Source organism: Patiria miniata, unplaced genomic scaffold, assembly GCF_015706575.1.
Source record: "Patiria miniata isolate m_02_andy unplaced genomic scaffold, ASM1570657v1 HiC_scaffold_12, whole genome shotgun sequence".
Lineage (NCBI taxonomy): Eukaryota > Metazoa > Echinodermata > Asteroidea > Valvatida > Asterinidae > Patiria > Patiria miniata.
In genome coordinates this window covers 856,867-884,855 of record NW_024037050.1, presented here as the reverse complement: position 1 = coordinate 884,855, position 27,989 = coordinate 856,867, and the positions used below count along the sequence as shown (strand labels likewise).

At 41.0% G+C, this 27,989-nt stretch overlaps 2 protein-coding genes across 6 annotated transcripts; one reads left to right on the top strand and one right to left on the bottom strand.

Moving 5' to 3' along the window:
- Nucleotides 1–1,351: 1,351 nt before the first annotated feature.
- On the bottom strand, nt 1,352–16,689 carry LOC119744540 (chromodomain Y-like protein 2). Its single transcript, XM_038220515.1, has 8 exons — nt 16,605–16,689; nt 10,313–10,952; nt 9,553–9,841; nt 5,719–5,845; nt 4,797–4,963; nt 3,596–3,806; nt 2,544–2,687; nt 1,352–2,290 (listed from the first exon to the last, which is right to left on the bottom strand). Exons 1-8 carry the CDS (start codon nt 16,635–16,637, stop codon nt 2,144–2,146), a joined length of 1,758 nt encoding a protein of 585 aa, XP_038076443.1. The 5' UTR covers nt 16,638–16,689; the 3' UTR covers nt 1,352–2,143.
- LOC119744550 (enoyl-CoA delta isomerase 2-like) lies at nt 16,684–27,988 on the top strand. Of its 5 annotated transcripts, none has more exons than XM_038220534.1 (10): nt 16,684–16,763; nt 19,912–20,080; nt 20,481–20,579; nt 21,134–21,349; nt 21,917–21,989; nt 22,778–22,880; nt 23,079–23,199; nt 23,930–24,019; nt 25,296–25,439; nt 26,533–27,988. In XM_038220534.1, exons 1-10 carry the CDS (start codon nt 16,699–16,701, stop codon nt 26,686–26,688), a joined length of 1,236 nt encoding a protein of 411 aa, XP_038076462.1. In that variant the 5' UTR covers nt 16,684–16,698; the 3' UTR covers nt 26,689–27,988. The 5 variants fall into 5 exon arrangements, with proteins under 5 accessions (XP_038076462.1, XP_038076455.1, XP_038076480.1 ...); XM_038220527.1 differs by having other exon boundaries at nt 16,759–16,802; XM_038220552.1 differs by lacking the exon at nt 16,684–16,763 and adding an exon at nt 16,790–16,901.
- Nucleotide 27,989: the final 1 nt, after the last annotated feature.

Genomic DNA, 27,989 nt, shown 5'->3' with positions numbered 1-27,989 from the left:
GGTCTTGGACCAAGACTTCATTCTTTGTAAATCAGCGCCTAACGTGTGTCAAACATTAGTCATTAGGTTCAACCCTCCTTAATCCTACCAAAATCTCCAAAACCTTGCAGGATTAGGAATGTCAAAGGTTGTAACTGGGTCCAGTGTGCCACCAAGACTTTGCCATGGAGAGTCCATTTTTTCAAGTTTACGGTCGACAAACACGGCCCATTTGAATGAGTGTCAGTAGACAACTTGAGCTAATTTGTTATAGATTGGGGCGAAGCGTTCTGCCACCTTAAAAAAAACACACCATATTGATAAAAAGAAAAGAAAAGGGCAAACATATACTCGAATCATATTCTTACGAAACTACTGACCGGAAAAACTAACAATTTCAAATGTCCCGCGCTGCGAATCTGTCGACCATCTCCCACAATGCACTGGGAAAAATGAACTCTGTGGCAAACTCTTGGTGGCGCACTGCATTGTGAAACGCCCGAATTGGCAGGGGGGCACTCAGTGGGTTTTCCTAATAGGGTAATTCTATAAATTCGGACGTACTGTACATGTACATGTCAGACACTTTAATGAGCTGCTGTTGAAACGAGCTCATCATAAATATCTTGGAAGCTGCGGGCCAACAATTTGTGTTCATGCATGAGTCAAGCGGTTTTTGACCCCAGTGACCTCACGATGTCCTTTGACCCCAGTTTGATCATGTGACATGTTGGGGCTGAGCTGCTGATACTTTTGACAAAGTTGGCTTGAAATCAGTCAAAATATGTAGGAGCAATAGACAATGTCAACGTTTGTTACTAACTAACTAACGGAGAGTCAGATGATTTGTTGAGCCGCTATCCCGCAGCTGAAAAAGTGAATGTGATACATCACTAATAATGTGATATCTAATGAGTAGGAAACTATTACAGACCAAACTATGGCACCACCACCTTCAGGACTTATATATCCAGTTATATCCAGTGGTCGGATGTATGCAGAGAATTGGATTCTATGGAATTGCCCAAAAGATAAGGAAAAAAAAGCCCACTTTATGTAGATGCAACGTTCGAAGAAAAAAATGGAAAAGACAATACTTTTTCAACACATCTCATTTTTCTGAAAAGAAAAGTTAACAATATTTTTGATAGAATTTTGCATTATGTTGCTGGAAGTTCTTTTTAACAAACATTTCTTAATAATGAAATCATCTACATCAAATTTTATTGAAAGTCTGTATTTTTATTTGATGTAGAATTGAGACAGATTGCCTTGGGCAATTTGAGGGCTTTCAATCCTAACGCTGACAGAAAACTTACAGCTTATAAAGTTATTTTCGACCTCATCATATTTGCATTCAAAATACATGCTCTCTGCTCGACACCAAGTCAACTTGTGAACAAATCACTATTTGATACGTCTTCATTTTATTAGAAAATATACATATCCCCTGGTAAGGGATTGGCTTCCCACTGTCTACAAGTGTTTTTTTTGGTTAATTTTCCACAAACATACATTTATTTGCAACTCCACAACACAAACTGTTTCGCCGTCTTAAATGTAACGACAGAATGAGAAGGAATCTCTTACTCCAGAAACTATCTGCGACTACAGAAAACCTTCATGGTTATCTCCATCATTTCACAACAGCAAATTACTTTAACAAATATTCGAAGGCTTTGCATCAGCTCAGAAATCCACAGTATTGCATTAAGTCTCTGTAATGGCAATAATTTTAAATCCAGACCCTCACTTTGGCTACCTCCAGCGATACAATTCCAGGCCCTTATACCTACAGAGACAAAGCTGTGCCGCTCATTTAAGGTACTATCCAGGACCTCAAAATCGTGACACTCTAAAACTTGACACTCACTTTTAATTTTCTGCATAACAACGAACTGCCTTATCTTCTCAAATCCACGGGGAAGAAGTCACTCAAAGTCGAGGATCTGTCTTCAATGCTCATATGCTGGATCTCCAACTAGTAGTGTATTGCCTGAGCTCCTGAAATCCATGGAGGTAGAAGTTGTGCCACTCACTTAAGGTCCAGGTACTGTCCAGGTTCTCTCCTTACATCCCAACACTCACTGTGGCTACCTCCTGCAAACCCTTGAGCTTCTAGCTCCCCGGGATGATAATATCCACAAGGGAGAAGCCTTGCCGCTCACTTTTGTTCCAGGTACTTGCGGATGAGTTTCGTGCACTCCGAGCTACACCACCTGTCTTGGAGGGCTGCACACTCGCTCTCATTGGTAAACTCCAGCTTGGATTTCAGGTGACTCCGGACCAAGGACTTTGTCATTTGCAGACCCTAGATCATCATAAGATAGGGAGGAAACAGCATTCACTGCAAATTCTTCATGTTAAAACGTTTTGGAAAATGAGGGAAATAGTATCCAAGTACAAAGCTTCACAGATTTAGACTGTATACACTAGTCCCACAAGGTCATCATAAAAAGCGTATGGTTACGTAAATGCTATGTGTATGGTATCAAAGAACACACACATCAAGTGTCTTCACAAAAAAACCCAACAACTTGATCAGAAAGCTCTTCTGTAAATACCTTGCATGAATTGTTGGAAATGACCTTGACCCTTGGAATGACCTCACTCATGAAGCTGGTTGGCCACAGCACCTGGGAGACCAGGCCAGATGCGCAAGCCTCCAGGGCAGTCATCCTCCGTCCACTATACAGGAGGTCGCATGCCTGGGGACAGAAGCATAAAACCCCTTTTACACTGGGCTACTGGGCTAAATTTCCAACAGAACCATTTTTGGAGCGGTTAAGGTGGTTCGAGGGGCCATGCTAGCTGAGTAATAAATAGTTTCATTGTAGGGTTTTGAAAATAGCCAAACAGAGTACATGCAAAGTGCATGGAAGGTTGTAGACAGTCCCACTGCTAGCCCCGTGTTTAACACACAAAATTCTGAGAAGGGTTTTGAAAGGTTTTGACAGAATTTCATGGCTCCTAACAGAAATTCCAAGACACTGCAACAAATCCAGGGCAACAATTCAAGACGTTTCTAGGAAAGACCACATGTTCTTCAACTTTCTGACTCAGGTGCTCATTTGAGGACATTTTAAAGTTGGTGCAAAGTTTATCCAGTTCACGCCAGGATTATTTTGACAAGAACGGAACGAGGCTCAGGATTACTTTTCACTCGACCTCAAGCCAGGCGGGTTGAAGCCATCACCCTCGGGCAGCACCACTAATATTTCCGGCATTGCTTGCTGCCAGCGGGTCGCTGACAGATATTTCCGGCCTCGCTCCCTGTGTGTTTATCTGTCATCTGTTCCGAATACCGCAAAACTTTTGTGTGTATACGCGGTCTCCGGCGCAAACTTGTAAAAGACTTTCCCTTAATATTTCAAATTCTAGGACAGGTACAACAATTCCAGGACAGGTCAACAAGTCAAAGGTCACAAATCCAATCACAAACTTACAAGGACACTTAAAATTCATAACTTTTCAAGGACATGTTAAAACTTCCACAGCTTGCAAGAAAAGAAATAAGACTCATAGACTTTCTTGGATAGGTCAAACCTTCCAAGAATTCCCAGAAGAGGCCACACAGCTAGAGTGTTATTAATTTCATGACTAAGTTTAGACTCACCACAGGAAGACCCATGGCGTTGGGGAAGGAAAATGAAGAGCAGCCTTCTGGGGGCTGGCCCATGGCTGCATAAGGCAGGTGAAATTCTGCCTTGTCGCTACTGTAGACGATGTCGCACAGGGGAAGGATGGCAGCTCCTAGACCCACAGCCCTGCCATTGACAGCTGCCACAATGACCTTGGGGAAGTTGATCAGGGTGTTGATGAACACCCTTCGTAGTCATTATAACAAGAGAAACACCAAATTAGATGTTTCAGATCTACAGAACAGTACAAATCGGGTTCTAAAGTACAAATCGTATGATCTTCTCGTAACCCTTATTCTCTTGGATAATAATGTACACAAGCCATTGGCCGCTGAACAATTCAAGGTTAAAGCCAAGGTCCATCATTTGCAGCTATCCAAAAAGTAACTGGCATAATTATTGTTGAAAAACATACTTGGTTGAAAGATAGTAAGAGGACTAAACTCCCTGTGAAATTATTCTTTCTGGCAGGCTGTCATTTTGAAGAAATCAACGAAAGAAGGCCTTTCCAACGGTGCTTCTTATGAAGCACCGCAGGAAATTCAAATTAGTAGTTCGTTTTGTTATTCGGCGAAGCACGCGCAAGCATTGGCACGACACACACGCGTGCGCGGTTGCTATAATTCGTCAGATCAGTGCGCGACATCGCGTAGCTGCAATTGGCTCAGTGAGAACGTGTCTTGGACGCTGAATTCAGGCCCAATTCAAAACATGATTCAGCATCTTTTGATTTGAAATTGAGATCCTAGAATATTGTTTTTTTTTCAAAATATACTAATATATAATATATAAGCACCCTTCTTCAGATCTTGAGCACTTTTGTTGCTTCAAACAAACAAAATGCACAAATTACAAAAGATGGACTATACCTTTAAGGTTAATCTGTCAGTAATAAATCTAAAGCACAACATACAAACATACGAAAATATCCTGATTTAGGTCTGGCGAAGAAAAACTATAAAACAAGGGATTTTCCCAACCTATGCAGTATTATTGAAATTGTACACCTGTTGCTTCATGAACTCTGTTGCTTGAAAGGGGTTGACCACTTTAGACTCCAATTGTTTATATCCATTAAATTGTTTGAAAACACCCTGATGAAATTCACAAAGTTATGTGATGAGGTTAAGTTCCTACATGTACAAGTTTGTCTACACCTCAATACCAAATCCGTACCTTAATGCCTCTGCCAAATGTCTGGCATATTTTTTCCTGTGGTCAGACTCGATCAACTTCTCTAGATCCAATCCAGTGCAGAATACGTTCCCTGATCCTGTGAGCAACAGTACCTTTGTTTCGTCTTTGCCAGATTTCTCCAAGATATCTGTGAGCTCCTGTAAAGCCTGTACATTGAGGGTATGAAGGTCAGTACTGGAAGACTCAAATTCAGGAATCTATCTTGGGAAGCCCTGCCACCAATTTCATATCAGGGATACCCTGCCACTAACTGTAGCTCAAACATCATCACTTATCATCCTTTGAAGTTAAGCGTCCCTCTGATAAAACCAGACACTCAGTCCAAATGTATTTTTCAGTACCTGTGAATTTAGGGGACTAACACTCAGATTTGGCTAACCATCAAAAGCACCCATCTATGAGGCACATGCTACTGTCTTCCTTTAATGGAAGCTATACCACCAGCTTCACATCAGAGATGCCCTGCCATTAACTTTAGATGAAGACAAACGTGCTTTGCATCCTTCAAGAGTTAAGCATCCCTCTGATAAAACCATACATTCAGTCCAAATTTACTTTTCAGTACCTGTGAATTTAGGGGACTAACACTCAGATTTGGCAAACCATCATAAGCAACCATCCATGAGGTAGGTAGGTGCTACTGCATTCCTTTAGTGGAAGCCTTGCCACCAGCTTTAAATCAGGAAAGATTGTCAGTCACTTTCATGAGTTATGCGCAGAGTATGTTAACCATCTCTAGCGCAAAACTACTTTGTTTCAATTTACATTAACCTTTTTCATTTTAAACAGCTTCTTATAAGGCTCCTTCTATTAACTGCTACTGTACAAGAGTATATACATGCATATCCACAATTGGTGCGCTTCCACTGAAAAGCCCCCAAAGACACTACACACTTTTTACCTTGATGTTGAGTGCATTCTTTGACGGGGAATTGGTAAAAAACCAAACTTGGGTGTACCCTGGGTGCCTCTTTACGACGATCTCCTTGTACTTGAACACATTGTCACACTGCCTGAGGCTGAACCGTCTAATCAGGGAAACGATAAACATGTCTCTGGATCAATATCACATTCAACCACAACTAATCTTTAATTTTATTGCAGAATTCCCTAAATCCAAAGGGGATTGCCATTCTAGTATGAAAATACTCACCTCTGTTTACTGACATTTGCATAGCAGCGCACGAGTGCACAAACCTTGATGAAAAATGAAAAATACCGCACATGCCACACCCTCCACACCCACTGCATGTCCCACACAAGGCCCTGTAACACGAAGGTTCGTCTTAGTTTTGTACAATCTGTTTTTATTAAACTAATCTCCAAAATGGGATGGATGGTAAATAGAGGTGAGTGTTTTCTTACTATAATGGAAAATACTTTTGGATTTTGGAAATTCCATTACAGAAAACGATTCACATCCAGGCGAAGATTAACCAATAGCCACAGTGCCAACTGTGCCTAGGGCCTGTGAAAACTTCAGGGACCTACTAAAAATCTGAGGGACTACAAAAATTCACAGGCTTTTTGAGCTACTAGTTTGGCCTGGCTTGCTTAGTACAGTTTAGCATCAACATGAAATTGGTGATGGTGCCTAGTGCGGAGTAGGGCCTACGGAACACCGGTGCCTAGGGCCTGCGGAACACTAAACCCGGCCCTGCTCATGTCTGTTTACCTACATTTCCAGAGTAGCACCGATCAGAGCCCAAGGGAGGGTAGGGACATGTAGCGGAAATGGAAAAGTCTAAACTACGTCTACATGAAACTAACATGAAAAGGTTGTTTAGACATAGCCGGGAGCTACCAATCTATTCTAGAGGAGCTTTGCGGGTTTTGTGGACTGCTGAACATGCAGTTTCCTGGGGGACTTTTCTGCCCATGTAGTCCTCCGCTTGCACAACACCCTCCACGTACATGTAGTATGATTTGAAGGTGGAAGGGTTCTACCAGCATGCAATTTTCATGACATCTGAAAGGGGAACTCCAAGCAGATGGGCCCAAGAAGTTGACATGCTGTGTGATTCATGGGCTTGAGATTTTGATTCTCAATTGTTGGAAAGACCTACTATTGCCTCCGATATCCATTGAGGAATTGTTGTCACAGAGGCCTGAGTGGCTGTAATGAACAGCTGCTTGATATTACCTCTCAAAGGCTCAGGGTGAGCAGTGTAGTACTTCGGAGGTCGTACGGGGCACCATAATTTATCCTCTGCTACTGATAAAAAGGATGTCAAACTAGGAACAAAATATATGGGGGAGAGATATCGGCTGACTGATTTTTCATGAGGAATTTAACTGTGGAATTAAGCGAATGCCGCCAGGTTCCCAAGGGATATGACCTAGTTCTATTGACAGAGCATGGAGTTCGCTTCTACGACGAGATGTTGCAGCAGCCAGTTAAAATACAATTTTACTGTAAGCTGATGGAAAGAAGAGCTGCCTGCTGGCTCAAATGGAGCTTTGGCAAGTGACGTAAGGACGGCACCTACATTTGTAGATCCCAAGATTGTATCAGGCTATCAGGTCGATTGGTAAACATGCCAGGCATCAGGTGTGATATTATGTGTTTGAGGAGATTGTAACCCTGATGGAGGACGCCAATAGCTGATCCATAACCTCTGATAGTGGAGATCTGAAGACCAGAGTTGAAAAGGAGGAGAAATTCCCAATTAAAATTACAGAAGTAGAATAGGAACTGACAGCTCTTTCCTTGCACCACTTGGTAAGGTGGAGCAGTGTACTATCATAAGTTCTCCTGATGGATTCCCATCTGCTCCTGGCTGCCAAGGCCGTAGCTTCCTTCGAAAGGCCAGCTGCTCGGAGGGAGACTTTGACAGCATCCAGGCACAAAGATGAAGAGTGGCTGGGTTTGGGTGTAGGATGTGAGACTTGGGTGGTGACAGGTCGTCTGGGCGGTTTGGAAGCATGATCGTTGTGTGAACAGGGAGGTCTAGAAACCAAGGGAACCATGGCCGTTGTAACCTAAATGGAGCTTTGAGGATTATCTTGGACAACTCTGTCTCTATTTGTGCCAGAACCCATTGTATGAGGGAAATCGGTGAGAAGGCATATGCATGAAGTCCAGTCCAATCAAAGCTGAGGACATCTACTTTCCACGCCATGGGATGAGAAAGACGTGAGCAAAAAGTTTGAAGCTGGCTGTTCCAAGAATTTTGAAGACATGTTTGGTACCTGATGGATGGAGAGACCATTCTGTCGGAGTGATTAGACCCCTGGAAAGAGCGTCGGTGAGGACTTTCTTCTTCCTGGCTAGATGGGTGGTTTGAAGAGAGATTTGAAGTGGAATACAGCAACTGAGTAGCTGCTGAGGGCAAGGCAGAGAGACGGCTAGTGAGTTCCCCCAGTTTGACAGTTGATGTAGGCCACTACTGTGGAGTTGTCTGTCTCGTCCAAGACCAGCTTGTTTAGGACACTGGATATGAGGGACTGCAGGACTTCAAAACACTGCCAGGAGCTATAGGTGATTGATATGCAACTGACTCTCTTTCCTTGACCAAGTGCTGGCAATTGATTGGTCATCCAGATGGGCTCCCCAACCCTGCCCCAAGGCATCTATTGCGAGAGTAGATGATGGAGAGGGGAAAGACCACTCCACGTAGTAGCTTGTCCTGTGATAGCCACCAGTGCAACTGATCCTGGATAAGCTGGGTTACTGGAATCCCTTTGGAGATGGGATTTTGCCGTGGACAGAAGTAAAACAGGAGATGCAGCTGTATTGGGCGCATGTGCATCCTGCACCAGGGGACTAGATCTATGCGACTCGCCATGAGACCTAATAGGTGAAACCACGCCATGCCTGGGAGGATTGGAGAAGACATGAAAACTCTGACACAATCCCGTAGTGTCTGGCATCGTACGAAGGATTGAGAAGCTCTGCCTTTTCTTTAGTTGAGAACTGCTCCACGGTAAGTTTATTGTTGTGAAGGAGTCAGGGAAGATTTCCTGAGATTAATGAAGCAACCCAGAGCTAGGGTCAGTTGGACGGTCTGTAAGAGGGCCTTTTCCATATCCTGGAAAGTAGGTCCCACTATAAGCCAATGGTCAAGGTACAAGAACAAATGGATCTGCCTTTGACACAAGAATGCTGCCACAACTTGGAGACCCGAAGGGCTGTGGAAAGTCTGAAGGGCAGACAATGAAACTGGTACACAGTTCTCTGGTACAAAAACTGAAGGAACTTGTGATCCACATGGATAGGCACGTGAAGGAAGGCATCCTTCTGATACCCACCAATTGTTTTCGGAGACTGGAGAACAATAGAGATTTTCCATCTGACAGTGCTTTGGTTTGATGTTATTGTTGAGTGGTTGCAGGTTGATAATGGGCCGCCATTTGTCGGATTTCTTTGGAGTGAGAAAGAGTTTTAGTCGCGTGTGCCCTTTTTAACGCTTAACACTGCCCTTTTTAATGCTTTACACTATTAACCCTGCAATGTGCAACACAGTTGTATCAGGTGTTAAAGTCTGTGGGACCTTGCTGCATTGAGCACACTACATGACCACCAATGCACAAATGACCAATTCTGAAAACAATGAGATCCAGTCCCACAGAACAATGCCACAGTTGTATCATGCTGCACTTAGTGACCACAGCTTCTGAGGCATTTTGGTTTCTCTCATTTAGTCAAAACTCTTTAGCTACCATATTTATGACTGAAAGATTTATCCTGCAATCACAGTCTTTAAAATTATAAACAGTTGTGCCTTTTAACTACCTCTCTGTTTCGTCTTCATCTTCGCTGCTCAGACTGGACTGCGAAAATCTCCGGAAGGAAAAATTCCCAGCAACCTTATCTGCAACGTCCCGGTCCTTACGGTTGAGCCTTGCCCTGAGGAACTTCTCGGTGGACAGGAGGGATGTGGGAGAGGGCAGCTTGATGCTGCTCCCAGCTTTCAGGTCGTGGAGCTTGATGACAGGGGTTAGTAGAGGGGTCAGGCTCAGTCGGACTTCACTACTTGTTGGGGTGCTGGGAGGGGTGGTGCTAGCCATCTCCACAGATTTACCTGCCAATTGGTTACAATGGTTTTTGGCAAGGCCAATGTCAGTCATTGGTCCAGATAATCATTCCTGTTGCTGTGGTTCAACGCTGCAGTCTAGCAAGAATACCACCCTACGCTAATGACCTCTTAAAACCATACATGAATCCATCACTCTCATTTGTTACCCAACTAAAGATATATTATAGAGAAGTACTTGCATGATGATACTCTATATTTGTGCAAACCTACATTCTGAAAATATTTCTACCCTATTTTCTGGAGGTAATAATTGGGTCCCCTTATATACAAATTTCTTATCTTGTGGTGACAAAGCATCTAATGATTTCAGAGTAATGTTTCTTTAAAACTGTTATGCCAAAAATCAGATAGTGTACAAATGTTCTTACATGTATATGCATATAGGGAGTTCAAACAAGAGGTGTATTTTGTCGAAAAAAATCAAAGACAGCATAAGAAGTTCCAGTTAAAAAATACCTGTGTTCAGAAGATCACCACTTCCAATGAGAAGACTGTTTACCCTGCGCCTTTTGCCCGCATCACTGCTGTTACTATCTGACGTCCTAGAATTTTCATGGCCAACGTAGGACATGGACCTGGACCTGTGGAACTTTTTGACGTTAGTCAAGCCGGAAATCTTGACGTCGGTTGAGGAAGCCGCTGAAGTGGAGGATGACACAGAGTGGGGCGATAGCTCATCTGACAGCACGGATACTCCATTATACATTGAATGTGGGTCTCCATTAGCCAAAATCTTCTCCCTCTTAATAACAACCTTGCACTCATCCTGAAATGGGTTTTTCCTCTTAAGTTGAAATCTGTCAACATTCTTTGAGGATACCTTGAAATCCTTTTTCTCGCGACTTTTGGCATCATTCGTAATGCTGTTAAGGTGCTTCTGCTTGGAAGAGCTTGTTTTTTTGCGTGGCGGGGAGGGTTTAGAGAAGGGCCCCTTTTCCCGCATGATGCGTTCATTGAACGCATCCAGGAGGTCGATACAGTTCCGCAGGTTCTCCACGGGCTCCCAAGTGTCATCGTCACTGCCATAGTTCTTCCATCGGACAAGGTACTCTAGTTTACCCTTGTAGTTTCTCCGCTGCTTGATAATCCGTGTCACCTGTGGAGAAGCACAATAGTATCTTGAGTGGTACAGCATACAAATTAATTTATAAAATGCAAATAGATGTCAACAGTTTAATGAGTGGCACAGCTTTATTTGATTAGCAATACAGGTACAATGTACAATGAACCTCAGCCAATCAAACTTACAAAACTTCTACCTGGAACCTTCACAAGGAGCCTCAACCTCTACCTTGTTTACTACATGTAGGAAGAACCTCCATTTAGTTTCAGAAGAATCTTAAAAAGTTCCTTTGATAGGAACTAATTGAAACATCAACTCAGACTTTTATAAGGTAAACTACCAAAGTTCCTTCAAGAGGAACCCAAATCAAGTTCATTCAAGAAGAACCTTTAAACTAGTGCTGAACCTCAATCAAGAGAAGCTCATTCCTTTAAGAGGAATCTCAAGAGAAACCTCAATGCAGTGCCATCAAAAGGAACCAACTAGTTCTTCAAAAGGAACCTCATTTACCTCAATCCAGGGTATTCAATCCAAGGTACACGAACAAAGTCTAATTTCCTTTCAACCCAGTTCTTTTAAGAGTCATCTCAATCCAGTTTCTTCAAGAGGAACCTCAATCCAGGTACTATGGGGGAACCTCACCAGTTTTCAAAGGGGAACCTCAATCATGAGTACCCATTCACTTCCAGAGGTACATAACCCAGTTTCCTTCCAAAGTCTAATTTCCTTTCAACCCAGTTCTTTTAAGAGTCATCTCAATCCAGTTTCTTCAAGAGGAACCTCAATCCAGGTACTATGGGGGAACCTCACCAGTTTTCAAAGGGGAACCTCAATCATGAGTACCCATTCACTTCCAGAGGTACATAACCCAGTTTCCTTCATTAGAGAAGTTAACCCAGTTTCCTTCACTAGAGAATTTAGCCCAGTTCCTTCAAGAGGAACCTCAATTAAGTTCTTTTTGGAGACACCTTACTACATGTAGTTCTCCATCTGGTTCCTTCAATAGGAACCTCAATCTAGAGAAGCCAGTTCTTTCAAGCAGAACATCAACCAAATATCCTTCACTAGGAAAGTAAACCCAGTCTCTTCAAGAGTAATATCAAAGCAATTCATTGAAGGGGAACCTACAATGTAACCAGATATTCATGAGGAACCTCATTCCGATTCTTTCAAAAGAAACCTAAGCAGTTCTCCTGAAGGAACCTCAATCCAGAACACCCAATTCCTTCAATAGGACAAAATCCAATTTCCTCCACTAGGAAAGTCAACCCAAGAGATACCTGCATGTAGCAAGGTAATTTCGAAGAGGAACCTGAATCCAAAGTACCTCTGGAGCTCTTTCAAGTGGTTCCGAACCTTACCCTATTTTGTTCACTTGGACCATCAATATGATTTCTTCAAGAGGAACCAAAGTAGACCTCTTGGAGGAACCTCTCCAGAGTACCCAATTCCTTCAAGAGGTACATACAATTAACCCTATTTCCTCCACTAGGAAACCAACTCAGCTCCTTTTAGAGGAACCTTGCAAGTTAATCTCCAAGAGGAACCACAAGCCTGAGTAGTGAGTACCAATCTCCTTCAAGAGGTACCTAACCCAAATGAAGAACTTCAACCAATTATTGACAAGAACCACCTTCTTTTTACATCTAGCACATCTACATGTGACCGTCAACCAAACAAAATAATCACAATTCAAAAATAACCGATGAAAAGGAAGGCCTTTTCACGCTTTCTGAGCAGACAAAATGGTAAAAGGTTGACCCGAGTGTCATGTCTTAGCCAGCACAGTTCAATTAGGGGTTGCTCAATGATGGCCATCTCTGTAGGAGAACTGCAACTGCCTATTTTATGCAATCAAGCACGCATTGCGCAGTGTTGAAAATGTTCCAAACATGCGCACTTGTTGCTCGACATGTGTTCGAAATAGAACGCAGCCGATGCGCATTATGCAAGTTGAAGCTCAAAATGCCGATGCACGTGGATGGTCTGTAGGAAATGACGTCATTTGAACGAGACCTATTGTGTGAGGAACAAGGAAGACTCTCAATTTATCTGCAAGTCCTTGCGTTACTGCTACATGAACGTGATGTGTCTTTTTTAAGGAAGGAAATATGATCATGACACTGCCCCAGTGCCCCCGACAGTAACCTCAGATCATGCAGCATTTCCCTTCAGCAAAATCTAAATTCTTATTATGTCTTCCTGTTCGAAAGCAGCAAGCATGACATGTTGTAGGAAGTACATCCTCTTTTTATAAACAATACTTGAACAATAAATTTGCAGAAGAAGCTGTGCAGCACTGTTTCACCCATGTCTGTATAGGTGATTGTGTAGTGTAGGGCCCGGTTCCTATAACTTATAAGGGAAAAAAATCCACTTTAAAATTATTGGAACTACCAAACTAGTTGGTGACATTCTCAATAAACAGGTATGTCCTAGATAGAGGGTAGGGTTTTGATTTTTTGAGGGAAATTTGGGGGTAAAATGATGATGACAGCGCGGCGACAACACGCGACCCGAAAATAAAGATGGCGATCACCGCGATGTACTGTGAGCACGCAGGGCGCGCTGAATCGCAAAGCACAAACCGCGCAGGAAAATCATGATTTATACCCCAAGAAGCTGTTCAAAATTGCAAAACGGGTGTCATTAGATTTGAGAAAAGTCTGCTTTTGATTGTAAAGGTGATTTTTGAGCAATAAAAAACATTTTTGACTCTAATTTGATCAAAACAACACAGGGGCTCTACACTTCATCACCTCTGTATAGACCATGGGGCACTGGCATGTGTCTTAGGCAGTGTGACTTCATGCCAACAGGCAACCATCGGGCAACTCAAACATTTTAAGCATCTTCTGCATGATATTTGGCCTGCATTAATGTCAACGTTTTTAAACCATTCATATTTCAAAAGTGCATGTGTATTATTGTTTATGGCTCATTAGGATTTTTGTTTAATAAACACTATATTTATTCATTAAGTCGAATTAATTAATTAAATCAATAAATTCAATTCATTAATTCAATCATTTGCAAATATTTACTTTTTAAAATAATTACTATTTCATATGCATAGCATTTTTAAGTTGTAAACATTATGAATTTTTGAGCCTGCAATAAAATAATTGTTGAAGTAATAAATTTAATCAATTAATTAAATTAGTAATGCGTTCATTAATTTTTTTTCAAATTATGCATTTTTGAAGTGTACACAGCCCTCGAAATGTTATGCAAGTATTTCTAAAAACAATATTGATTATTGCACCGTCCAATTTATTAGTTGTTTAATTAATTAGTATTTTTTTAAGAATAAGGTTAAGTACTTTTTTAATTGTAGAATACATGTAATGTAATTTAAAGCATTTTAAAAATAATGTAAATGATTACTATAACGTCAAAACTTGAACAATTGAAGGGATCATAATCACTCTTTTTAGGTTAACAGCGGGTTACACCTACTAGGAAATTGTAAAAAACAATTTCTTCATCAATAAAAATCCCTCCCGCAAGAGAAGGTTGCGATCGCCTTTGCGCAAGTTTAAACTTGCGCACGCAAATTAAAATGGCGCGGTGTAATTTGCGTACTTCAGGAGTCCCTCGCGCAGGTTTAAACTTGCGCCCGTAAGTTTAAACTTGTGCTCGACAGCATGATCACATGACCACAATATCCCATTAAAAAAAAAGTCACATACAGTCTATCTATACATTTAGGGCAACTGGGATGTAGGGTGATTAGGGAAAACAACCAATCTGGTGACTATTTGGGGGAAACAATTCTTCAGTGATATTTTTTCAGCATGTTTGGATGTCCAGCAAAATCCTGTTGCAAGTTTGCTTTCATTTTTAAATGTTAGTACATCATGTCATTAGCCCATGATCATTCACAACCTTTGTGACAAAGCATGAAAACCATATATCATGGTACTAAAATATAAAAGTAAACATGTCAAACTCAAACTAGGCAAATTTGTCACTATTTGTCTGATGTTTTGAATTGAATTTAAATTATCAGAAAACTGTTCTCCCTTATTTTAACACAACAGACATGATCATACAAAAACAGGTAGGCCTTTATAGGCCCAACCTTGCTCGGCATGGCCCAGCAGAAAGACAACATTATCATTGTCATTGAGCCACCAAAACTTGCAAAAGAAAAAAAATCCAACATTAAGCAACAACAAAGTTACGAAAGCCCATTAGCGCCACTGCAAGTATATATGTTACAGAATATGTAATTCGTTATTACGGATTATTAATTCGTTATTACGGATTATTTAATTCGTTATTACGGATTATTAATTTGTTATTACGGATTAATAATTCGTTATTACGGATAATTAATTCGTTATTACGGATTATTAATTCGTTATTACAGATTATTTAATTCGTTATAACGGATTATTAATTCGTTATTAGGGATTATTTATTCGTTATTACGGATTACTAATTCGTTATTACGGATTATTTAATTCGTTATTACGGATTATTTAATTCGTTATTACGGATTATTAATTCGTTATTACGGATTATTAATTCTTTATTACGGATTATTAATTCGTTATTACGGATTATTAATTCGTTATTACGGATTATTTAATTCGTTATTACGGATTATTAATTCGTTATTACGAATTAAGTCCGATGTTCTCACACGTGAAGAGCACGTGACCAGGGGCCTATGTATATAACGCCGCTAGGCGGCGCTTTCTTTGCATACAACGTTTGCACTCCTGTGCCATACTTGCCGAGTAATGACCCAGAACGTATGAGTAATTCGTAATAACGAATTAATAATCCATAATAACGAATTAATAATCCGTAACAACGAATTAAATAATCAGTTATAACGAAATAATAATCCGTAATAACGAATTAATAATCCGTAATAACGAATTAAATAATCCGTTATAACGAATTAATAATCCGTAAAAACGAATTAATAATCCGTAATAACGAATTAATAATCCGTAATAACGAATTAATAATCCATTATAACGAATTAATAATCTGTTATTACGAATTAGTAATCCGTAATAACGAATTAATAATCCGTAATAACGAATTAAATAATCCGTTATAACGAATTAGTAATCCCTAATAACGAATTAAATAATCCGTAATAACGAATTAATAATCCGTTATAACGAATTAGTAATCCGTAATAACGAATTAATAATCCGTAATAACGAATTAAATAATCCGCAACATATATACTTGCAGTGGCGCTAATGGGCTTTCGTACAAAGTTACGAACATAAGAAAAATATAAGTAACACTAACAGCAACGTATGGATTTTGATTTATATCTGTTAGAACTACCTCCATGGTTAGAATAGAATAAACCCGAGTCGTACCTTTGCACTATATGTACTATAGGTAAACGTTTAAAGGTTATTTGACAATACACGGTTTACACCGGGGTCAACAATTACCCGCCAAGACCCAAACTAGGCCTAGGCCCTATACATTCAATCAATGTACATGTAAATTCTACTTTCACCACAATGCAATCTTCCAAAAACTGACACGAGGCCTAGGCCTACCCCTTCAAACGTGTACATTCAGAAACATCAAAACCGGGATCTTAACAAATGTCAACGATCTGTGATGGCAAGTGTCAAGGAATCCAGTATTCTGATGAAATAAGGGGACAACTTCAAACAAAAAGAATAAATTGTAACGCACCTCGAAGTCCTCCGATCCGTTAGAGTGCGCCATTCTTAAGATCCGTCAACACACTCGCTATCCCGTCCGCTTCATGTTATGTGCGTACGTACGTATGCAGCCAAATGTGATCTTTTCCCAGACGTCTTCACACGAAGCTGTCACTACGCTTTGTGAAGGGTACTCGACTATGACGTCATGTAATGCGTCGGTACATCGGTACGGTGTGTGTGTGTACTTGTGTGTGTGTTTTTGTGCAAGCAGTGAACTAGAAATGGCACTGACCGCTTCACGTTTGGTGATGACAAAATTCCTCAGGTTTGTGGAATTTTTCTTCTGGTGTCCAGACAATGAAATGTATGATAAGGGTGTAGGGAAACATTACTGATGCACACAGTTTTAAAAACATTTGCATTTAACCAAAATCACTGCTCGAATTCGAAGTTGAACTCGAACTTCGAAGCCCGGCCTTGCCGGTTGCCTTGAGGGTCCGGGGGGGGGGGGGGGGGGGGGGGGGGGGGGGGGGGGGGGGGGGGGGGGGGGGTGCACAGTGGCAAACCAATTCGACATCTCATGTGGAACAATGTAATTTTTGGATAAGCAACCACGTGATGCATAAGCTTGCTAGCTATTGGTCAAGGATAGCTTGACGTGTTTTGTTTATATCAAAAAAATGCATTGTTCATCATCAGTTCATGCATTGAGAGAGCAGCATAGCCATAGATAGGCCCCTTTATTATTATTGTTGGTGTACCCTAAGTGGCGTGGCTTATTGCCACGGGATTGAGCATGGATATTCTACGTCCATGGGATGGGGATTTTAAATGCGAAAGACACAGATAAAAGCAAAATGGGGACAGAGGAAATAGGTTAAACGGGACAAAAATTACATTTACCAATGGGCAAAAACCCTGGATGTGTGCCTGGTCTCATGCTATCCTCGATCTGCTCTACCATGCCTAGTAAAGCTGTGCAGATAAGCGTTTGCAACAACATTACCAGAAATACTGTTCATGCGTGCACAGTGATTGGAATTCGCGGAATTTATTTGCCAACCTGTCCATCATTTCCATTGAGCCAACTCGACTGCTGTGCGTTCAACTGGAAAGTCAAGTTGTCTGTCCTGGTTGCTGCTACAACGTTATGCGACTCGTCCAGTGTACAACTCGTCCGTTGCAACATACATGGAGGGACATAGTTGGCAAGTGCAAAGCATAGTACTGCGAGTTGGATGCATCCATGGGCAAACGGACGGTTGATGACTAGCCCTACGAATAATATCCCTAATCACTGGACGATTATCTCACATGCGTAACAAAGTGAAGTTAGAATGTCCTGGAAAAGCCAAGCCGCGCGCCACATTAATATCTAGGGGAATCACAGGTGATCACGCAACCTGGATGTTTGTTCTGTGGTTGAGTTGTCTCCGAGTTGAGATGTACAACTGACAATTTGGAAAAAGGTTGAGTTGCTGTTGGCACAAGGGACAAGTTTTCAAACAGACAAGTTGGTTTCAGTTGAGTTTGCAAACAGCTTGATACCAATTGGTCCTGTGGGACTTAATTTTAAAAAACAATCCTCCAGAGCCATAAATTGACCTATCACGGTAGAATCGCGTTAGAATTGTGTCAACGCAGCTTGTGAAATATTGTCCAATTGCATACAAATGGACGCGGAACGCGCAAAATCTGAGACAAACAAAACTTAGTGTACAACAACTCCATAGGGTTGTCTAAGGGGCGTGGCTAAATCGTAAACGGCGATAGGTCAATTAGAAAGAGAAGGTGGTCAAGAGATGGAAAGGTGATCGACCAATGGCGGCATCATCCCTAGAAGACCCTGTAATTAGTATAAAGCCTCTTCAAACCTTGAAGTAAACCTCAAGTTACTGCCCGTTTAATTTCCCATTCTCCCCTTATAGTGCTGATTACCAAGGCTCAAATTTCTTGAATTTTTTTTTTACCTGTAGTTTCTCAAAGTATGATTTCTGTTCAATTAAGTTTTCGCTCGTGTCTCCAGGGGCATTTCAAACCATTCTGTTGACAAACGATACATGGCCATTATAGTCGGCTGCCATTGTGTGAAACGTCACATGAATGCATCAATTTCTAATGGTCATCATGTACAAAATGTATGTATATTTTGACTTTAATTCAAATAACACATGACTTTCAGACTACGTTTATTGGATGAAACCGATGAAATTGACTTTGGCTTTCTTAAGTTTTAAGAAAATCAGAGTTGATTGGGACAAAGGTGAAATAAATAAAAAATGACGTCGAATAAACCAGAAATGAAATAACATTTGAATATATCACAGTGTGTCATCAGAGAGGACACCGTTTCTTTACGTTGAGTTTTAATCCCATGTAAAGGTTCAAAGTCCTTTTGTAATCTTGAGGGCAAAGATCATTAGACTTTTAGTAAGGGTATGGTGCACACTACCAACAGCTATTGTACATGAAAATCATATTGCAAAGCAAGTTGTTGATAAGCCTTATTTAACAATTTAGCTGTGGACCTACAAGTTTGTAAGTGATCATTTTCTGTATAATAACGGGTTGATCTTTAGCTGCAACTGTTCATTGTTTAGGGGTAGGCCTATTTCTCCTCACTTTACGGAGTCTCTGAAGAGCTGTACCTGTATACTAGTAATATGCATGTGCCTTTTAAAAATAGATTCCTGAGTGTTGGCCAGAAAAAAAAAATCACAAACCGGGTGAAAATCCTATTGAGGCCACTCACAACTATATGGACAATGTGCGTTACTGTACAACTCAAAAGTAAAAATGCAGAACATTATTGTAAGTGATGGAGTCTTTTGCACCATTTGTTTTGTACCGGAAGGTGCTAGAAGTTTTGCACGGTGAGTTAAAATTGGTCTCTTGCATTATGATTCTATCACTATCAGCAAATTGCTTTAGCCAGCATGGGCAGAACTTCAAAGTCCCCTGTTGGATGATTAGTAAGCATAACTTTCACCTTATCTAGATACTGTGACTGCAAGGAATTTAATTGATTATCCATATACATGTATGCATTTGTAGTGCAGAACTCACCAAGTTGTTTCTGTCACCTTTTTTCAAAGGGCTTTTGCACACATCTGACCACAATTAAGAGGGTAAATTGCGGTAACGAAATTCCATACCGAGTTCATTGGTATTTCGGTATTTGTACAAAATGTACATCAACATTCGTTATTGTTCGGTATAAAAAAAATATCGTCTTCATAAGGTATTATGGAAGTATAGTCCAAGCCTAGTAACCATTGCCCATGATAGGGCATTAGGGACTAAATGCACAAACGGACTTTATTTTTCTTCATCAGACTGGGTAACCACAAGGGGGTGGCCATCGTATCAAGGCACTGCTTTCACCGGACAGCCATCATGGGTGTAACTGATGCCGAGTTCACAGCCGCCAAAGACAGAGTGGGGACCCTGACCCAAGACCCTGGGAATGAGGTTAAGCTCAAGATGTACGCACTCTTCAAACAGGTAATGAAACGCACTGAGTGTATCTTATGTCTGTCCTGAAAATAAAAAAAAAATAATAAATGAAACAACAAACAAACAAAGTAACGGTCTTGAAACTTTAAGCCACTTTCAGGGAGTACGACTAAAAGCTGGTTCATACTCGGAGCAACTTTTCAAGTAAATTCCAAAGAGTCAAAGCTGGTAAATTTTGCAGCAAATGTTTCTTGATTTTCAAATTCGTTTCGCATTATTGATGCGACGTCAAGAATTTGTGTTTGTGTTCGCTTTTACACGGAGTATGAACCGACCTTAAGGTATTTTGAAGTATTTTAAATATTCTGTAAGTTGATAGATGTTAACAAAATTTCAGCGGGTTCTTGTTTTTTTCATGACTAATGGTGGTGACTGTATTGTTTTCTAGGTGACAGTAGGAAAATGCAATGCCCCTAAGCCTGGTGCCTTTGACTTTGTCGGCAAGGCCAAGTGGAGTGCCTGGAATGACCTGGGAGACATGACCAAGGTAAGTGTATCCTGGCTCAACTACTCTGCAGTATTGTAGTCAAGTCCTCACAAGTCCTCTGAAATCCTCTAAAGTCCTCACAAGTTCTCTAAAGTCGTTACAAGTCCTGTAAATCCTCGCAAGTCAGTGCAAGCCCTTGCAAGTCCTCACAAGTTATCACAAGTCCTTGCAAGTTCTCTAAAGTCCTCACAAGTCCTCACGAGTCCTTGTGAGTCCTCGCAAGTCCTCGCAAGTCCTCACAAGTTCTTGCAAGTCCTCAAACTTCCATCACAAGTCAATTACAAGTCCCCTGCTCCAAGGTCAAGTCACAAGCTATTCAAATGAATTGTGACAAATGCTTTTTTTGGTTAATTGTTCATCCCATGTTACTTGTGACTGGACCTGTGATTTTCACGTAACGGAATTGACTGCTGGATCATTTCAACGGAAGGCAAGTTGTCGCAGTGGATATCTCATGAAGGATGAAAGTCCATAAGCCATGACTGGTCTACAATTTGTGGATACAATAATCCATTCAGTTGTTCATTGCTGATCTGTGTCCTCTTTTCTTTCAGGATGATGCCAGACAGAAGTACGTGGACGTGGTGGATGACCTGGTGGCCAATGACCCCGGCGCCCAAGCCTCAGCCCCGGCCGCAGCTACTGCCTCCCAGTCTGATACCGCCGGATCCTCTGTAGGGGGTTACGAGAATCTGAAGGTGTCTGTGGACAGGGGCGTCTGCACCATCATGATGAACAGGCCCAAGAAGAAGAACGCTCTCAATAGAGAGGTTGGTGGCCCTTACGTTGATTTGCATCCAAAGGCCTTTGAAATCTCCATTGAATGAAACCTCAGTTCTACCCCAAGTTTTCCCTACCATGAAATACGGTCTCATTGGTTGTATCATGCTTGCCTTAGTGGCCAGAACTGGAACAGTGACATGTCATAATGTGAAGGCTATTTAGAGTCCATGTTAGGATCATTCTACAAATTCAGGGTCCAAAGTGTGACTTTTTCCCGTTCCTATTACCTTTGAACTTCGTACTTAGCCATTTAAGTATCATTAGAAATTGTTGGCACGTCCGCATAGTGCGCATAGCATAGTATGTGTGCTCTCTCAGTTTAAAAAAATAAAACGTTATGGTCTATTGCATGGTGGAAATTGTCAAGCTTTTAAATTTGAATCCTTTAAAACATTTTGTCCAAGGCTCACCCCAGCTCAGCGTTTTCAATCCCAAAATTTGTCGTAAAGGTAAAAAAAAAAATTATAAGGGCAAAGTGAAGAAGGATTTGTTCAAATCTTCAAATCCAATCCGTCTTGAATGAACGGAGCCTTTTTTTGTCCTTTGTGTTGCAGACTTATGAGGAAATCATCAAAGCCTTGGATTCGTCAGGAAAAGATGACAGCGTAGTTTTTTCAGTCCTCACAGGTATTCTCCCAGAAGAAGTCATCCGGCAGTGACATTTATTATTATGTCACTTTGATTGTGACTTCCCCATAGGTTTACAATTGGGCCAAAAAAAAAAATACACAGAACCTAGAAAATCACGCAGAACCTAATGTTTAAACAAAAAAAAGTACTGCACCAAACCTATGTTTTTGCAGACATTGTTCTGCATTTAAAAAGAATTTTTGGTTGGTTGGTAGTGTGGTCTTGCTGTACCAGGCAGTGAAGCCTATAAACAGTGCAGCAATCGCAGAATGAACATTTGATTCGCATTGACCAGTAACTGTTGAGAATGCATGCAACAAAGGGTTGAACAAATTAAGTGACCATCATCAAACCCTAGTTTTCCTGCTATACAAATTTAGAGTTTTATCCACCAACCAACCGACACTCGTTTTCCAGTGCGCTAGGAAACCTTGTTTCCTTTAGCCTTACTCAGTCAAGTTTTGGATTATTCTTGAGAAACAAATAAGATTGTATTTTTTTGTAGTACAGTATGTTGAGCAAAACTGCTTTGCAGTAACAGTAGTACATGTACTTACTTTTATTTTGGTCAAAAGCTTTGCCAAATCCAAAACAATTTTTTGTTTAACTTTTAGGGGAAATTAGACAGATAGACAAACAATCCTACATGTTTTTGTGTTCTTCTCATGCAATACTATTTCTACCATTTTGACACCGATTGTGATATTTATGATTGCATGTATATTTGACCAAAATATTTAATGAACTTTGGTCAACCGATGTGTTTCTCCTTTTTTTGACCTTAGGAGCTGGTGATTTCTACTCCGGCGGTAACGATCTCAACAACTTCATGTCCATCACACCAGACACCATGAAGCAGGCGGCAAGGGAAGGGGGAGAACTCCTGCAGTAAATATTGAATGATTTGTTTGGTTTCGTTTTATGAAATTTGAAAAAGATGCGTGACGTTTTCTTTCGTGAAGATTGCCTTAAGCAAGTTGCCTATAAATTGCCTCGCACGACACGGCCCTAAAAGATTAATACATGGACATTCAGAGACCATTTCATCACAAGTCCAGTTTTGAGCATGTCTGTTTTCTGTTTCAGACGCTTTGTCGCTGCTTTCATAGACTTCCCCAAGCCGCTCGTTGCAGCTGTGAACGGACCTGCCGTTGGTATTCCAGTCACCTCATTGGCCCTGTGTGATGTTGTGTACGCCACAGACAGGGTGAGGTGAAAACTAAACAAGTCTAGGTTGTGACTCACAATCCATAAATCAGCCCGAAGTTACCAGAAATGCGGCCTTGTTAAGCTATTATCCTTTGCTGTACCACACTCCAATCCACCTTAATATTTGGTCTGTTCTGGGCCATAAGCCCTGCCTTTTCAACACGTGGGCAACAATACGTGCATTTCCCACGGTGCAATCGGTTCTGGCTGCGATTGGTCAAAACATCATCGAGCATTGCTTCATGTATCAGTCTATCCAAGCATTTACAAAGTTATAATGTACCCAATGTATTACATTGTACTACACCTTATATATTCCTTGATGAATTCATTAAACCACAGAGTGTTTGGACGGCTTGGGGTGCTAGCACTGTGAGGCATTACAAGAACTAATGGGTTATTGGCCTATAAGTATGGTCGGTTTAAAACGACTTCAATATTGGGTTTTGCCGTTCACTGACGTATTTTCTAAACACAGTATTCTTGGTGTTACCCCCAAGTGATTGTGAGATTGTGATTTTTTTTCTCACAATCACTCGGGGGGGGGGGGGGGGGGGGGAGTGGCAACACTGAGTATATATATCGGTGAAGGGCTAAACCAAATACTGAATTTACATCATCCCGACGCAAATTCCATCTTATGAATTGCTCAAACAACTTGTAGTCAGGCTTGAAAAGGTTTGTCAACTGCATAATCATGTTTTATGCATTTTTCTTCCTTACCTCAGGCAACATTCCATACTCCATTTTCCTCGCTGGGCCAGTCACCCGAGGCCTGTTCATCCTACCTCTTCCCTCAGATCATGGGGCAAGCCAAGGTAAATAATTCCAAGATCATCAGCGGGGATTTGGTACGGGCTTGTCCAGATTCAGAATAACATTAGTTGTGCTCATTTTTGCACCATCAAAGAGAAGCAGTATGTACATGCAGTGTGTCCCTCTCACTGAAACTCTTGAAAGTGGTCACAAAGCCCCATCTTTGTGTTCATGCACTGAGTCTATGGGCCTTATGCACAAGTTGGCCATTTTTGTCGTGTTCCCTGAATGCATTTTATAAATTGTGAACTGTTGCATGGGATGGTGCCAGACTATTTGTTCACTTGTGGCCTCACTTTCATTTTTTGGGGGGGGGTGGCTTAAAACATTAGAGCATGTTTAATCACAACTTTTAAATTATTCATCAGAGCAGAGTGGTATGAATTTGTAACATCATGGCTTTCATTTCTCTACACAAGTTCCAAAAATGAAGATTTTACCTCACTCTCAATCCAACATGGCTGACTCGTGAATAAGGTCCACAAGGTAAAAGCTAGACTGACTAATAATGACTTTTCATAAATACCTAAGACAGTTTACCCATTCCCATTGGTCGGGAGCCAGTCAAGTGGCCGGTCTTAAACGGATGATAAAGACATGGCTGGTCTTAAACACTTTTCCAGTGTCAAATGAAATTTGGCTCCTATGAAATCCAGTGCCTTTTACCATTTTATTGGTTGAACATACACAACCCTCACGTAGGCATGCGCAATACTACCAGTGAGTCTGTATTTCACAAAATTTCCTAAATTCACAACGCACTTGCCACAACTTGCGCCTGCGCGACATCGCGTAGTGCACGCGCCAATCTCCATAGAAGAAGTTGTTTACGTCTTACTCGCGAGTTGGACACTCCATTATATAGCCAGAGGGGTGTTTCGAAAAAATGAAGTGAAATTGTTGAACAAAATTGTTAGAAATTTTTAATTTTTGACTTATTTTGACTTTTGGACCGAAAAGTTTTGATTTTTTTTGACCGAAAAAGTATTTATGAATGGGAATAAAGTATGTGCTTGTTTGGTATTAAACACTATGTTAAAGACCGGTCGGAGTCTTCAGCACCCAGACTCCAACCGGTCTTAAACACAGTGTTTATTAAATCCTCCGAACCACACATTTATTCCCCTATTAGTAATTGACTGACATCAAAATTTGGCATTGAGACAATAGAAAACACACGTTTGGTGAAACAAATTCCGTCAGATCTTCTGAGTGCACACTAAAACAAAGTCTTCTTGTCAGTGAGTAGACATTTATTCCAATGCTTTTGTGCTACAGGCAAACGAAGTGTTGCTCTTTGGCCGCAAACTGACAGCTCAGGAGGCTTACGACAGGGGACTTGTGACAGAAGTCTTCCCAGACGCCACATTTCAACAGGAAATTGAGAAGAAATTCAACGAATTTGCCAAACTACCTAGACAGGTACACAGGAATATGTTAATTAAAAACTGTATTTTTGACTAGGATGTTTGTTATCTTGACCATATTGGCATTCATCAATGAATCTCTTCACTGCATTGAAGACAATTGTCCACTTTTTTAAAGACATTAACTCGCTGTTACTTTATGAGTTTTCTGTACCGGGTACATTGTTTTCAGCATCTTTGAAGCAGGAATTTAATAATTCTATAAATCCCTAAACCCCTCGGCCCTTTTTGCTACCATTCTAAATCCTCCAAAATTTTGCAACAGCACCTAAAACCTTCAAAATCGTCAGACAATCCTGCCTCAAAATGCATTCATCCTCAATCCTCCAAAATCCTCCTTATCACAATATTTTGCACTCATGTTGAAATGGAGGATACCCAGCGCCTCAATCCTTCAAAATCGTCATACAGTCCTGCCTCAAAATGCATTTATCCTCAATCCTCCTTTTCTTTAAACACCATTCATCCTCAATCCTCCAAATCCTCGTGTTTTCAAACGCCATTCATCCTCAATCCTCCAAACCCGCAATGAGGAGTTTGGAGGATTGAGGTGGGTTAGGGATGCTGGTTTTATCCTTGCATAATTGACCCATTTAACAAGTGTCGTTTATGTGACCAAGCAATAATGTTGTGAACACAGAGTAGTTTCTAAATGATTTTAGAAAGTGGAAAGGTTTTGTAAAAATAGAGTCCTGTACCTGAGTTGTGTGATGAGATTTCATAAACAGTCCACTTGTCATGTGTAGCTGAGAAAAAAATTAAGGTGAAAATGCTGGCTGTTTGTGGCCGCAGTGGTATTTCAGTTCTTACAACTTTTTGCTGCTTACACTGAAGGCAATTTGTCTGTTTTTCCTCATAGATAGTTTGCACTGCGGTCATCTTTGAGGTGTATACTTTTGTTAAACGCAGATACGCATGAGTAGACCTATTGTGCATTCATTGTTAATGAATTGACAAAATGAAACACACCTCCAAGATGGCTGCTGAATGCAATCGATTTTATTGCTCCAAAAACAGTCGACCATTTTCCTTGATTCCAACTTAATAATGTAACTTCTCACAACCATCTTATTGTCTTTAATCACCAGTCTTTGCGACTGTCCAAGAACCTCATCCGCGGCGCTGAGCGTGAGAAACTGCACCAAGTCAACAAGGAAGAGTGTGAGCTACTGGAGGAGCGGTGGACATCGGAGGAGTGCATACAGGCCATCATGGATTTCTTTGCCAGTAAATCCAAGCTCTAAATGTTGGAGTCCCTATGCTACATGTTTTGCATTACTGATTTATACATAATGAGGGGGAAGCACAGGCTGAAGTCACTTTGGGTGCCATCTTGAGAGGCCCAAAGCGTATACAAATCATGGGTTTCTTTGCCACTTACCCAAGCTCCAAAAGCAGCACAACTTTCGGGGTCCCTATGCTACAAGTTTTGCATCACTGATTTATACATAATGAGTGGAAAGCACAGGCTGAAGTCACTTTGGGTGCCATCTTGAGAGGCCCAAATCTGTGTTACAAATCATGGGTTTCTTTGTCACTTACCCAAGCTCTAAAAGCAGCACAACTTTTGGTTTCCCTATGCTACATGTTTTGCATTACTGATTTTTACATGCTGAGTGGAAAGCACAGGCTGAAGTCACTTTGGGTGCCATTTTGAGAGGCCCAAAGCGTATAAAATCTGTGTGACAAATCATGGGTTTCTTTGCCACTTACCCAAGCTCTAAAGGGGCAACTTTTGGTTTCCCTATGCTACACGTTAACTTCACTGAATATCCATAAACCGAGTGGAAAGCACATGATAACATTGAGATTCAGATTTAGAATTCAGCTCTTGCTCAAGAATCAGTTTTAGAAGCCCGTGTTCAAAATCATCTCTCAATGTTGGCCATAATTATATCATCAGACGCAATGTCCCCGAAGCTGCAGTACATGAGCGTATGTGCACTGTGCACCGTGCACAAGTACCCCCTCAATGGTAACAAGGGGAGAGTTGGGGGAGACCACTGAGAGGGACACTCGAATGTATTGCTGATGACTCTTGATACTCACACAAAGACACACTGGTTTTGTGCACATTCAGAGGATATTACAGGGACAAAGGGAAACACAAAGCCTTGTCCTCGGAGGTATAGTAAAACAAGGGTATGCGCATGCGGTGTGTCCCATCCACTGGGCTCTCGAAAGTGGTAAAAAGTGCCCGCTCTTGTTTGTGCACGGAACCCAACTGGAGATGAAACCGTGGTTTCGTAAACCCCCATTAACAAAAAGATATCATATAATTTCTAGTAGCTTTAGCCGAGTAAGTATCTGACTCTGAAGTGTTGCTTTCTGGAAAATTGTATGTAACTTGAGATTTATATTTGGAAAGAAAAAATAAGATGCAAAAGGAAGACTCTGCATATTTATATAGAGACCACATTGATCATTTCATTTTTGAGGATAGCTTTTGTCATATACATGTACATGGACTGAGATTAAACAAATGTTTTTTTTGACCAGATGTTTTCATTGGATGGAATGCAAATAAACGTTAAATAATGAAAAT